Genomic DNA, 13,788 nt, shown 5'->3' on the forward strand with positions numbered 1-13,788 from the left:
TTAAATTTGTAAATGTACTTGCATCTGCCCTTTCTCTAACAAAAAATCTATTAAGGCAGCATCCTTTCTGTGAAAAATGTTGCTCCTCAAGTCTGTTTTAAATCTTTCCCTTCTCATCTTAAACCATGCCTTCTAGTTTTGAACCGCCCTAACAGTGGAAAAATACCTCTAATATTCGACTTATTTATGCACCTCAGAATTTTCTTAAACTCAAAGTCACCCATCAGCCTCATAAACTCTCTAAAAACAAAATCTGAGCCTATTCAACCTCTCTTCATAACTCAAACCCTCCAGTCCTAGTGACATTCTTGTAAAACATTTCTGCACCCTTTAAAATTTAATATTATACTTCCCATAAGTGTATGATCACGACTAAATGCTATACTCCAAAAGTGACCTCACCAATATCGCATACAACTGCAATAAACCGTCTCATCTCCCATACTCCATGCTCTGACTAATGAAGGCAAGCATGCAAAACTCCTTCTTCAACACCCTATCTGTCTGTGACACTTTTTCAGGGAACTATGTACCTGAATCCTATGCTCTCTGTTCAACAGTACTTCTAGAGCTCTACCATTAACTGTGTCAGTCCTGTTCTGGTTTGTCAGACCAAAATGCAATACCTCACATTCATTTAAATTAAACTCTATCTGCCATTCATCAACTCATTGGCTCAGTTGATCAAGATCGCATTGTACTCTTAGATAACCTTCTTCACTGTCCACTACTCCATCAATTTTGATGTCATCTGTAAACTTAATAAACATACTTCAATGCTTTCACAGCTTATCATCTAGCAGAGTACCCCATTGATGCTTTCTCCACTGACCCCGATATAAAGTAACAGCTTGCTTAAAAGATTCAATGTCTTGACCTCAAGTACTTTCTATGGCAGAGAATTTCAGAGGATCATCTCTCTCTAGTTGAATATTAAACAATGGGGTTAAATGTAATTAAGCATTGTAAAGGTTGTTGAGCAGAAATATTTATGACAATTTCATAAATGGAACAGCAATAGGTAGAGGTGAAGAGGCTTCCAGTATCATCTAAAGTTTATGTTCCGTCAACAGCATATCCCAAAACGGTGAGCTATAAGGACAAGGTCAGTACAAGCATTGAAGAATTTCACCTGAATGTTTCTCTTCAGACTACACTCAAACCGAAGTTGCCCGTATTCACTGTCTCTGCACTGTTTCTCGATTATAGGCTGATGAGTATTAGGTTCTCGGGGAGAAGACAGAATTCAGACACTTTCATGCTTATCCAGAGGTGCAAATATTCACTCAAAGACTCAAAGAATAATTTAAAAACTCAAAGCATGTCCACATGATGTTGTTCCAAATGGTTTCCTTCATTTACCTTAGGGAATGTATTTATAGTCATGGAGCCATAAAGTAAAGCAGATCCTTCAGTCCAACTGGTCCATGCCATATTGTTTCCACAATAAACTAGTACCACCACTTTATGTATGGCCATATCCCAACAAATCTTTCCTATTCATGTATTACCCAAAAATCTTTTAAACGTGGTAACAATACCTGCATCCATCACTTCCTCTGGCACTTCATTCCACGTTTAACCACCTTCTGTGTAAAAACAATGCCCTTCATCTCCGTTTTCAGTCTTTCTCCTTTCATCTTAAAAAATATTCCCCCAATTTTGAACTCCCCCTCCTGAGGAAAAAAAATCTTTGCTATTCACCGTTTTGTTATGAAATTGAACGAGAGTTTGTTCACTTTCAGACAAAAAGTGTTTTCCACATTTTTAAAGTAAGTTTAAAGTGCAGCTACAGCTACAGATCAGAACAGCTAAGAGATGATCTGTTTCAAACAAGATACAGCAAATGCTGTTAAATGGGCGCCCGAGTTTCGGTTGCTGTTTTGACACCAATTCAAATTTAATCAATAAGTTTAAATTATTTAAACGAAAGTGAGGACCGCAGACTCTGGAGATCAGAGTCAAGACTGTGGTGCTACAAAAGCACAGCAGGTCAGGCAACATCCGAGAAGCAGAAGAAATGACATTCATCAGGAATCCATCCCTGTGGGAGAGGCTTATGCCCAAATTGTCAATTCTCGTGTTCTTGAGATGCTGGCTGACTTGCTGCGCCTTTCCAGCATGACATTCTCGGCACTAGTTTAAATTATGCCCAGGATACTGAAATACAATTGTGCTTGAATTTATTGTATTGCCAGCATCAGACCATTGAGAAGGCATGATATTAGGGCGTATTAAACCAAGGCATTTTAGAAATCGTTCAGAGCAACTATCACTGAACAGCAGAGCAACTGCCGGAGAGCCGGAGAGCGAACTGTGCATCTACCAGCATGCTTTCAAATTTCCCAAAGAAATAAGAACACACTCTTTATCAAAAGGCTTCTTTTCCTGCAACAGCAGTAAAAAAAAGTAAGAAGATGAGCCAGGAAGATCAGTAGGTGGAAGACTGAAGATAGCGGAGAAGACAGAAGCTATGTAGACTTCAGATTAATTTAATGCAATCTTTAATAATTGTACTATTGGACCAGCATTGTTATACACGTAGGGCCAGTTAATAATTAGTTAAGAAAAAGGGGGTTTGGATTTGTTAATAGTTTTGGTTAGTGCTCTGTTCGAAAATACTAGGCTATTTTCCTCCAAACAATGGAAATTAGAAGTTCTCTTTCATTCACTCACACTTTAAAAAAATACGAGGTGTGAAGAGTTCTTCTGTGTGTTTGGTTTTAATTAACAGAAGGGTTTAACGTCGGCATTGTAACAATATGTCCCTCGTGATTTTATAAACAACTATAAGGTCGCCCCTCGAACTTCCACGCTGCAGTGTAGAAGTCCCAACCTATCCAGCCAATGTTTATAACTCAAACCCTTCAACGCAGGCAACATCCTGGCACCATTTCCTATCCCTTCTCCGTTTAATAATGTTCCAGCCACAACAGGGCTACGAGAATTACAGACAGTACTCCAGAAGATGCCCCATCTGCGATCTGCACAACCTCAACATGACAGCCCAATTCTGAGACTCAAAAGTTTGAACAATGAGTGATAAACGCATTCTTCACCACCCTGTCCATCTGTGATGCACATTTGAAGGGATTATACCCTGCATCCCTCAGTCTCTCTGTTCGACACCACCATCCAGTGCCCTGCTCTGAAGTGAATGATTCCTGCCCTTGTTTGTTTTGCCAAAAAGTAATCCCTCACAGTTAAACAAAGTAAACTCCATCTATCATTCCTTAAGCCATTGACCCAATAGATAGTAACTTTCTTCACTGTCCACTATGTCATTATGTTTGGTGTCATTTGAAAACTTACTGACCATGTCTCCGATATTCTCATCCAAATCATTTAGGCGCATTACAAACATCTAATGGGAATGAACGTTTCCTCGCTGTTTAACTGCACTGATATGTAATGACAAAATATAATGTCAAATTAAAGGAATCTGATAAATTTGATCGTGGTGTTACAATTTGATCATGTCAGATATTTAAAATTCATTCTGTTTAGCAATTAATCACAGCCTCTTTGGGTCACTTTAAATATTTCACAGGATTATCTTTCAGAACCAGCCAATGTGCCTCCCTCTGCTATTTGCAGATCAATTATAACATCTGGGATCGATCCTATTTTTCCATTAATCAAGTGTTAAAGGGCACAGACCGATGTCAAGCACATGGAGTTAGGTCAAATCAAGCATGGTCTAATTAAATAGCGGAACAGCTCAAGGTGCCTTGTACCTCACTGCTGTGCCTACCTTCCAATCGTTCGGTCACACTTTCGGCTTTCACTGACGCTAAACATGTTTTAATAAAATATATGAACGACGTAATGGTTGTTTTTTTTTAAAATTCTGTTTATTATTTGGAATGGGAGCAACGACATTCTACATCTAATTGGTCAAAATAACGACAACTGATTTAGAAAGTGGCTGCACTCTGGAGAGTTAATGTTACTTCCTGATACAGCTAGTTCTGAAACTACGGCTCAACATGAGATCACTCACATTCCAAACTTATCCAATGCAAAAATATTTGAGCAATAATTAAAATGTATCTTTCTAATGAAAATTATTAACAATCTCTGCTTTTCCAACTGAAAATGGAAAAGCAAACTTCGGATGCTGGAAATCTGAAATAAAAACACAAATTGCAGGAAAAACTCAGTAGATCTGGCAGCACCTGTGGAAAGAAAGCAAAGTTAACATTTCAAATTCAGTGACGGTTATTCCACAAACTGTGGAACGAGAAACTGCACCCACAATAAAGCACGAATGAAATATATAACACAATTCCCTTTGCCCCGCTCAATCAAATTCTCCCAAGGCTGATACCTTATTTCCAAACTCCAGCAGTTTGTCTATGATTCTATGATCTGTCAGAACTCACACCCATTATGTAAGATGCTGATGAAGCTTGTTGGAAAAGCATTTTCAGGAAAGCTACAGGATGAGCTGAGATGTAAGTTAAGGGCCTGCTGCAAAGTTATGACCATCTGCTGCCGGGGTTTGAATCAGCGATATTTCCACCCCACTGAACAGTCACACTCTACTGAACGATTACAGCATTGATTAGAGAGAAAATACGCATTCTCGACATTCTGCCATTAACTGTGCTGAGGAACCAATTTATTTTGGATTTGAAATAAATGTACATTTATTGACGTGAGTCAGATTTGTCCCTTACTAATCCACCTACGCTACGCAACCCTGAGCACTATGTACAATTTAGCACGGCCTATGTACCTAACCTGCACATTTTTGGATTTTTGGAGGAAACCAAAACACTCATGCAGATACGGGGAAACCATGCAAACAGTCGCCCGAGGCTGAAATTGAATAGGATTCATGGTGCTGTGAGGCAACCGTGCTAACTACCGAGATGCCGTGTCACCCCAGGACAAGCGAAACTAATGCAGACACGACCAATAGAACAGTGCAGATCCTAACCTGTTCATCCTGTCACATCAAATGTAGATTCACTGGAATTTAACATTTACCATAGCATCTAGCAAGAGAGGATGCATGAACATGAATGAGAATGTTTTCACAATGAACATGCATTATTGTAGTAAACTTAATGTCTCATCATAATTAACACAATCATTGAGGTCAGAAATTTCACTAATATAAGCACAACTCACTAAGAAATATATCATTTTCTGGATTAATTTTACATATTCTTAAAACATGTCTTAAATGTTGAAGGTTCTGCACACACTGCAGAAAACAGTACAGGAAATATTGCATCCCACTGTGCCGATGCATTTATGTTGTATAAATCATAAGAAATGTGTACAGTCAGGTTTGTGTATTAATTAATTTTGTTATTATTCACTTTGGAGTGAAGAATTTTTTTTAAATGCATGGGTTGAAAATGCGTTTCGAACAGGTATTGCTTGATTTAATTAATGTCTAAATACATGGTCATTGCACTAAACCAATCTGAGCAGCAGCCTTCAGATTGCAATATTTTAGCATTCAGTCAAATGCAATAATTAAAATAATATTACTTTATTTTAATCGTTTAAAATAAACAGCCTTTTCTCTTGGCCTTTAGTTAGTGTCATCTGCAAAATATTAAACGGTGTAAGTCTGAACACAGAGTATATCACAATATAATGTATTCTCAGCATTCCCAGCAACTATTCTCAAGGTGAGGTCACGGCATGGTTATTTTAATTAATTTGAAAGCTAACCTTTGGTCACCTAATGTACTATATCAGTTCCATTCTAACGATAGACTCCTGAATTGATATGTTGTTGTAAAATGTAACTCTCTATACTTAAGCAAATGTCAAGAGCCACGTCGACTAAATCACCAAATTCATGTTTTATTCCCAGAAATCTAGTTTATCAGGAAAATAATACTTAATTAACTCAAGTTACTTGCAAAACTGATCTGTTCTTCATGGAAACATCTCGGACAAAATTGCTAAATGGTTCCTGTCAATGATCCTTTCCAGCCAGAAGCATTGCGGATAGTGTTCAGTGGAATTGAAGGGTGATCATTGATTAATGATTCATCAAAATGGCATTTTGTTCGATATCAAGAACTATTAGAACTATTAGAACATTCTACTTTTGAAATTCTATTGATGTTTCTCTGTTACTGGTAAATGCTTAATGTCAGAACTTGTGATCGGAGTAGGTAGTTGAGTTCTGAATTAGCAATGAAAACCAATCTTAATGTTTGCAACATTAATCCAAAATTGCTACTTATTATTAATCAAAGTGCCATAAGATATTTTCTTCCGTTAATTTCCAAACCCTTTGTAATCTGCGTTTTTCCTCATATTGGGCTTCAAAAAATTTCAGCTCACATGATGACTGCACTCGATGGGCAAATTGGAACAGTTCTTTGACATCATCAATATTCCCAAATAACCCTGCTGGACTCGAACCTGGTGTTTTGTGAGTTTCAACTTTGACCATCAACGTAAATAATGCACAAAGAAATATAATAATCTTCTCAACAGAACAAGTATTACCAAATGATAATACTGAGATTCAATGATGAGTTTGCAGCAGAACTGACTCTGCAAACTCTTTCAACAGAACCAAAAAGGCATCATTGCAAACGGGTGGCACAGTGTTTCAGTGGTTAGTGCTGCTGTTTAACAGCACTACAGTTCTAGGTTCGCTTCCAGCAGCGGATGACTGTCTGTATGGAGTTTGTGCATTCTCCCCGTATCTGCTTGGGTTTCCGCCCACAGTCCAACAATGTGAAGATCAGGTGAATTGGCAATGCTAAATTGCCCATAGCGTTAGGTGCATTAGTCAGAGGGAAAGGTCTTGTCTATTTATCCTATCCATGTACCTTGAGAGATAATTGTTGATTAATGCGCTAATGTAAAAACAAAATTAACTCAATGATAAATGGTATCACGTAATTTATAATATTTTAGTCTTAATTATGAAATCTTACCTAATGGCCAGTAAGACATTTTAGTCACAAATATATTTTTGAATGAGGCTAGTTAAAGCAGAATTTGTGTAGTCTATGTTTAAAACTGATTTCTTTTAAAGTAAATCCAATAATATGTTTTTTTTTCTTCACTTCTCAACCTTCCGCTTTTCTGTCTTATATCTTCTGTCTTCAGGAAATTACAAACTGGTCTCATGTCGCCAGTTTAGTTTAATAAATACAGAAAAGAAGTACGAAAACCAAAGAACTTCACAAATATTACTGATTAAAAGTGGTCCAGGCAGACAATCTCGTCAGCAGAAAAATACCATAAACTGAAAGCAGGAAACCCCTTGAAGATAAAGTTTGATTCTACAAAGTGAATCAGAGTCCAATTTACTCAATTCAACACAATGAAGCAAAACAAAATCAGAATTCATTCAATTCAAATTAGCAGAATGAAACCCAGAGCTGCAAGAAAGTTCAATCTAGAATGTAATTAATCTAGCTGATCTAGCTGATGTGGTCTACTCTGCATCAGGGAGACAGGATGCCAACTCATTGATCCTTTCAGAGAACGACGCTTGGATATGCACTAACCAACCCCACTGCCCCGTGGCTGAACATTTTAACTCCCCTCCCACTCCCCCACGGATATTCAGGTCCTGGCCTCATCGCCAAACCCTCAACACCCAACGCCTGGAGGAAGAACGTCTCATCTTGGGACCATCCAACCACATGGGATCAATATGGATTTCATTGGTTTCTTCATTTCCGCTCCCCCTTACCTTATCCCAGATTCAACCTTCCAAATCAGCACCGCCCTCTTGAACATTCCTACCTGTCCCTGGTGCTGTGAGGCAGCCACAATGCCGTTCCATTTGTTAATTTGTTAATCTTCCTGTTTAAGAGACTCTTAGTTTCAATCCAGACAAATGTGAGGTGATGCATTTTGGCAAGTCTAATTCTAAAGCTTATTATACAAGGACTGGAACAGCCTTGGGAAAGGTTGATGGGCAGAGAGATGTGGGAGTGCAATCCATTGTACCCTGAAGGTTGCTGCACAGGTGGAGAGGTTGATCCAGCCACACAGTTTGCCTAACTGATTTTTTTTTAAAAAATCACCGAGCAACTGAGTCAGTCGCAGCACTTTGTTCAATTCTTAATTGCAGGGTGTAATCATTTTTCAGGAAGGTCATTTCAAGGAATCAGGCGAGCTAAAGGGGGTTATGAAATAGCTTTCGCAAGCAGAATTAAGGAAAATTCCAAATAATTTTATTCTTACATCAGAAGCAAGCGGGTAACCAGAGAAAGGATTGGTCAACTAAAAGAAAAGGAAGGAAGGCTGTGTGCAGAACCTGAGAGAATGGGTGAGATGCTGGGTGATTACTTTGCATCAGTTTTCACTGAGGAGAGGAACATGATGAATCTTGAGATTAGAGACAGAAGTTTGATTAGTCTGGATCACGTTGGCATTAGTAGGGAAGATGTGTTGGGTATGCTTGAGGTTATTCAGGTGGACAAATCCCTAGGACTGGATGGGATCTATCCCAGGTTGCTAAGGGAGGTGAGAGAGGAAATAGCTGGGACACTGACAGATATCTTTGTGGCACCCTTAAATACAGGTGAGGTGCTGGAGGACTGGAAGGTTGCTTATGTCATCCCCCTGTACAAGAAGGGTAGTAGGGATATTCCAGGTAACTACAGGCCAGTGAGCATGACATCGGTTGTGGAGAAGTTGCACGAGAGGGTACTGAGAGATAGGGTCCATTTATATTTCAAAAAGAATGAGCTTATCAGTGACAGGAGACATGGTTTTGTGCAGGGGAGATTGTGCCTTGCCAACTTAATAGAGTTCTTCAAGGAAGTGACCAAGTTGATAGATGAAGGCAGGGCTGTTAATATCATATACATGGACTTTAGTCAGGCACTTGATAAGGTTCCACATTGTAGACTAATGGAAAACGTGAAATCACATGGTGTGCAGGGTGTTTGAGCTAGGTGGATGAAGAACTGGTTGAGCAACAGGAGACAGAGTGTAGTAGTTGAAGGGAGTTTCTCGAAATAGAGAAAGGTGACCAGTGGTGTTCCACAGGGGTCAGTATTGGGGCAACTGTTGTTGGTAATATACATAAATTATCTGGAAGAGGGCACTGTTAGTATGATCATTAAGTTTGCAGATAACACAAAGATTGGTGGAGCAGTAGAAAGCATCTGGGACTGTCAGAGAATACAGGAGGATACAGGTAGATGAGAGTTCGGCAGAAAAGTGGCAGATGGCTTTCAATCCAGACAAATGTGAGGTGATGCATTTTGGCAAGTCTAATTCTAAAGCTTATTATACAAGGACTGGAACAGCCTTGGGAAAGGTTGATGGGCAGAGAGATGTGGGAGTGCAATCCATTGTACCCTGAAGGTTGCTGCACAGGTGGAGAGGTTGATCAAGAAGGTATATAGTATGCCTGCCTTCATTGATCGGGATATTGAATATTAGAGCTGGCAAGCCATGTTAAAATTGTACAAGACATTGGTTCGACCGCATTTAGAATACTCTGTACAGTTCTGATCACCACATTACCAAAAGGATGTGGACGCTTTGGAGAGGGTGAAAAGAAGGTTTATGAGGATGTTGCCTGATATGGAAGGTGCTAGCTATGAAGAGAGGTTGAGTAGATTAGCTTTATTTTCACTCGAAAAAAAGGAGATTGAGGGGTAACTGATTGGGGTTTCCAAGATCATGAAGGGTATAGACAGAGTGGATAGAGACAAGCTTTTTTCCCAGGGTGAAGGATTAAATAATGAGAGGTCATGCTTACAAGGTGAGAGGTGGAAAGTTTAAGGAGGTTACACGAGGCAAGTACCTCACACAGAGGGTGATGGGCATTTGGAACGCATTGTCAGCAGAGGTGGTAGAGGCAGGCACAGGAGATTAATTTAGGATGCGTCTGGACAGATGCAGAGTAGGTGGGGAGCAGAGGGATACAAATGCTTAGGAATTGACCGACAGGTTTAGACAGAACATTTGTATCAGCTCAGGCTGGAGCACCGCCCCCCCCCCCACCCCCCCGGTGATCACCTTCCACCCTACCAACCTTCGAATAAACCAAATCATCTGCCAGCATTTCCGCCACATCCAACGGAACACACCACCAGGGATATATTTCCCTCCCCACCCATTTCCACCTCTGCAAAGACCGTTCCCTTCGTGACTACCTGGTCAGGTCCACGATCCCCAAAACCCACCCTCTTGTCCTGGCCCCTACCCCTTCCACTGCAGGAATTGCGAAACCTATGCCCACACCTCTTCCCTCATCTCCATCCAAGGCCCCAAAGGAGCCTTCCACATCCATCAAAGTTTTACCTGCACATCCACCAATATCATTTATTGTATCCATTGCTCCCGATGTGGTCTCCTCTACATTGGGGAGACTGGACGCCTAGTAGAGCACTTTAGGGAATATTTCTGGGACACCCGCACCAATCAACAACATCGCCCTGTGGCCCAACATTTCAACTCCCCCTCCCACTCTGCCGAGGATATGGAGGTCCTGGGCCGCCTTCACCGCCGCTCCCTCACCACCCGACGCCTGGAGGAAGAACGCCTCATCTTCCGCCTCGGAACGCTTCAACCCCAGGACATCAATATGGACTTCACCATTTTCCTCATTTCCCCTTCCCCCACCTCATTCCAGCTCCAAACTGCCAGCTCAGCACTGTCCCCATGACTTGTCTTACCTGCCTATCTTCCTTTCCACCTATCCACCCACCCTCCTCCCTGACCTATCACCTTCATCCCCTCCCCCACTCACCTATTGTACTCTATGCTACTGTCTCCCCACCCCCACCCTCCTCTCATTTATCTTTCCACCCTTCAGGCAATCTGCCTGTATTCCTGATGAAGGGCCTTTGCCCGAAACGTCGATTTTACTGCTGCCTGATCTGCTGTGCTTTTCCAGCACCAATCTAGTCTAAACTCAGGCTTGGAGAGCCGAAGGGCCTGTTCCTGAGCTGTAAATTTTCTTTGTTCTTTATTCTTTGTTCTAAATCAAACAAAGCTCATTCCAGATTCTGATTTTCACCTAACTCACGAATACTCACATAAAGAGAAATTTCATGGTTCTTACCTGCAGTGACTGACACCATGGTCCCTGGTCCCCACGCTACAGCCCAATTACTGTAGTATACTCCACAGTAATACATAGCGGTATCTTCGCTCTTAAGGAGCTTAATGTCCAACCCGAAGATATTGTTTGAAATGTCTTTGAAAGCAGTAAACCGATCATTAATCGCTGGTGCATAGTTATTTGTCGATGAGCTGTAGTAGTGAAGCAGCCATTCCAGCCCCTGACCAGGAATTTGTTGAATCCAGTACATGCTGTAGCCTTCAACACTGAACCCGCTGGCTTTACAGGTCAGCCTCAGGGAGCCTCCAGGACTCCCGATCTCTGCTTTGGGCTGACTCAAAATATCCGCCGACTGGACACCTGGGAAAAGACGACATCCAGCCAAAGGATCAGTGAAATGAAATGGTTGCTGACTTTGCTACATTCCAGAGGTAAGCTAACACTGAGACTGGGACAATGATAATAAATACTCACTGGATAATGAAGTCAGGAACAAGCTGAGAGAAATTATTAACAACATCCTTCTGTTAACTTGAGGAAAGACATTTGCCAAGAGCTCGCTAACCAATCCAAATCCGGGACCGTTGAACTCTGGTTGAGTGACCAGCTTTTAAATACACATCAGAAGGGGCAGGCTGCCAGGTTCCACCTGCTGGTTTCCTGCTGAACGCCAAAATTGGAAACGCATCTCAACTTGCACAACCCGAACAGATTGGCTGTTATATTGACACCAGTCTGTACGTAAAATGTTGGCATGTATCTGTCTTGGGAGACTTGCATTACTGAATAGCATGATTCAAAAAGTTCCCTTCCTTTTAATAGAGAAAGTACAATTAAACAGCGTGAGGTCCGGTGCAGATTATAGTTATCAATGTTGCATTTAATCAATTGGAAATGTTTTCACAATATTTTTATTTTTATTCGACTGGTTAAAACAATCAAAAAGTTCAATGACATTATCAGCGAATGCAAATACTGGAAACATGTTTGTTTTGCAGAAAGTCTAAGTCTCTAACACACTGCCAAACTAAAGTATAATTTATGGCAGAGGTTTCTATATTCTAATCAGGCATCTGAATTCGGATGATGTCCAAAGTGATTCTGTTGACAATGTGGGTGCACGTCACTCTCCATTCCAGACCTGGTGAGGTGAACAATCTCCTCACATTGAAGAATGTTGCTCTGCATTTCTCCAATTGGTCCGATCCTCAGACCGTGTCAGGCGCCATCCGACCAGCAGGAGACGCGAGGGTTTGACATTCCTGATGATGGACTTATGCCCGAAACCTCGAGCCTCCTGCTTCTCGGATGGTGCCTGACATGCTGCGCTTTTCCAGCACCACACTCTCGACCATGATCTCCAGCATCTGCAGTCCTCACTTTTTCCGAGCCTCAGACCGCCCTTGAAACTGTGCAGTGTTGGAAAATCGCATGCCTGATGGATTAACATTGAATGAACAGTGAAATTCAGGTGAAGTTTGAAAAGGGAATTTAATAAATTAAAATAGATCCGTGAATAAGAAAGAAATGTTCTCAGCTTCCACATCATTGCTGTGTTGGGACGAGTTGTTGATCAGACACTGCTATTGAGTGTGTGGAAAATTATAGCCGATCACAAGAAGAAATTCTACTACTACAGGGCGCAAATGGATCATTTATCTGTCCCTTGGCAGCTATGATACGCACTATTAACTCATGGTAATTAGCACACTCAAACGTCACTCTATACCACTGCTAGCCAGATATGAAGAGGTCCCTCTGCTTAAGTGAGGTGCATGAATCGATAAGTTTTCAAGAAGCTCTGCAAATCCGAGCCAATTCTATTTTGTAAACTTAGATAGATATATAGATACATACATACATACATACATAGATACATACATAGATAGACAGACAGACAGACAGAGACAGAGAGATAGACAGACAGACAGACAGACAGAGACAGAGAGACAGACAGACAGACTGATAGATGAATAGACAAACAGACAGTTGGATAGATAGACATTTACACCGTCAGACAGGCACGGACAGAATACGTATTGACAAAATGCTGACTGCATACTTGGATGAATGGACAGATGTTTCGGTAAATTTCTCTCTGCCTTGGTCTGAAAAAAGAAATGCTATGCTAAATTCTAAATTTCTATTTTCTGACTTCATTGCTTGAGCAGGTTCTTGTTCCATTTGTGTCCGTCTGTGACTTTTAGTCCTTCCCGAAATCCTTAATTTCTAAATACCTAGAATGTAAGGCACTGATGAATTGAACCTCAGCAATAGTAACTTGGAGATAGCCCAATGGTACTCCTGATCATTCGCAGCTCAAAGACAGAGAGCGGGTATATGCGTGGATTCCGATAGAATGGTTTCAATACTTGGAACATGTGGTTCCTTCATACAGAACGCAACTTCCAATATAAATTCACTCAAGTTACTTAAATCACAGCAAAGTCAGTGTAGATCATTGGAACGATACCTATTACAGTTGCCCTGTAAATTCTTATTGTTCCATGTTCCCGTGAAGTAAGAGTCATCAATATGCCCCTTTCCATTCGGTTGATCTTCTATTATGACATTTCTTGAGCATGTGGAGGCTGGTATGGTAATGGAAAACCCAAACTATGCATAAAATGCATTAACATTTTGCACCGATTTATGCTTTGTTTTCCTTGAGAAGAGAACATCGTTTTTGAATGTGTCAAGACAAAGAAAAATGAACAATTGTTATTAGTAATCAGAAATTTCTGGAGTGATTTTCAGAGGCA

The 13,788-nt window shown here is 40.7% G+C and overlaps 1 gene segment (V, D, J or C); it reads right to left on the minus strand.

The window, feature by feature from the left end:
- LOC132835894 (Ig heavy chain C region, membrane-bound form-like) overlaps positions 1–11,546 on the minus strand; it is a 49,466-nt gene extending 37,920 nt beyond the window's left edge. Inside the window, 2 exon segments of the C gene segment in view lie at positions 11,027–11,386; positions 11,501–11,546. Coding sequence covers positions 11,027–11,386; positions 11,501–11,546 — 406 coding nt within the window.
- Between the last annotated feature and the right edge of the window lie 2,242 nt (positions 11,547–13,788).

This window comes from Hemiscyllium ocellatum, chromosome 45 (genome assembly GCF_020745735.1).
Source record: "Hemiscyllium ocellatum isolate sHemOce1 chromosome 45, sHemOce1.pat.X.cur, whole genome shotgun sequence".
Taxonomy (NCBI): Eukaryota; Metazoa; Chordata; class Chondrichthyes; order Orectolobiformes; family Hemiscylliidae; genus Hemiscyllium; species Hemiscyllium ocellatum.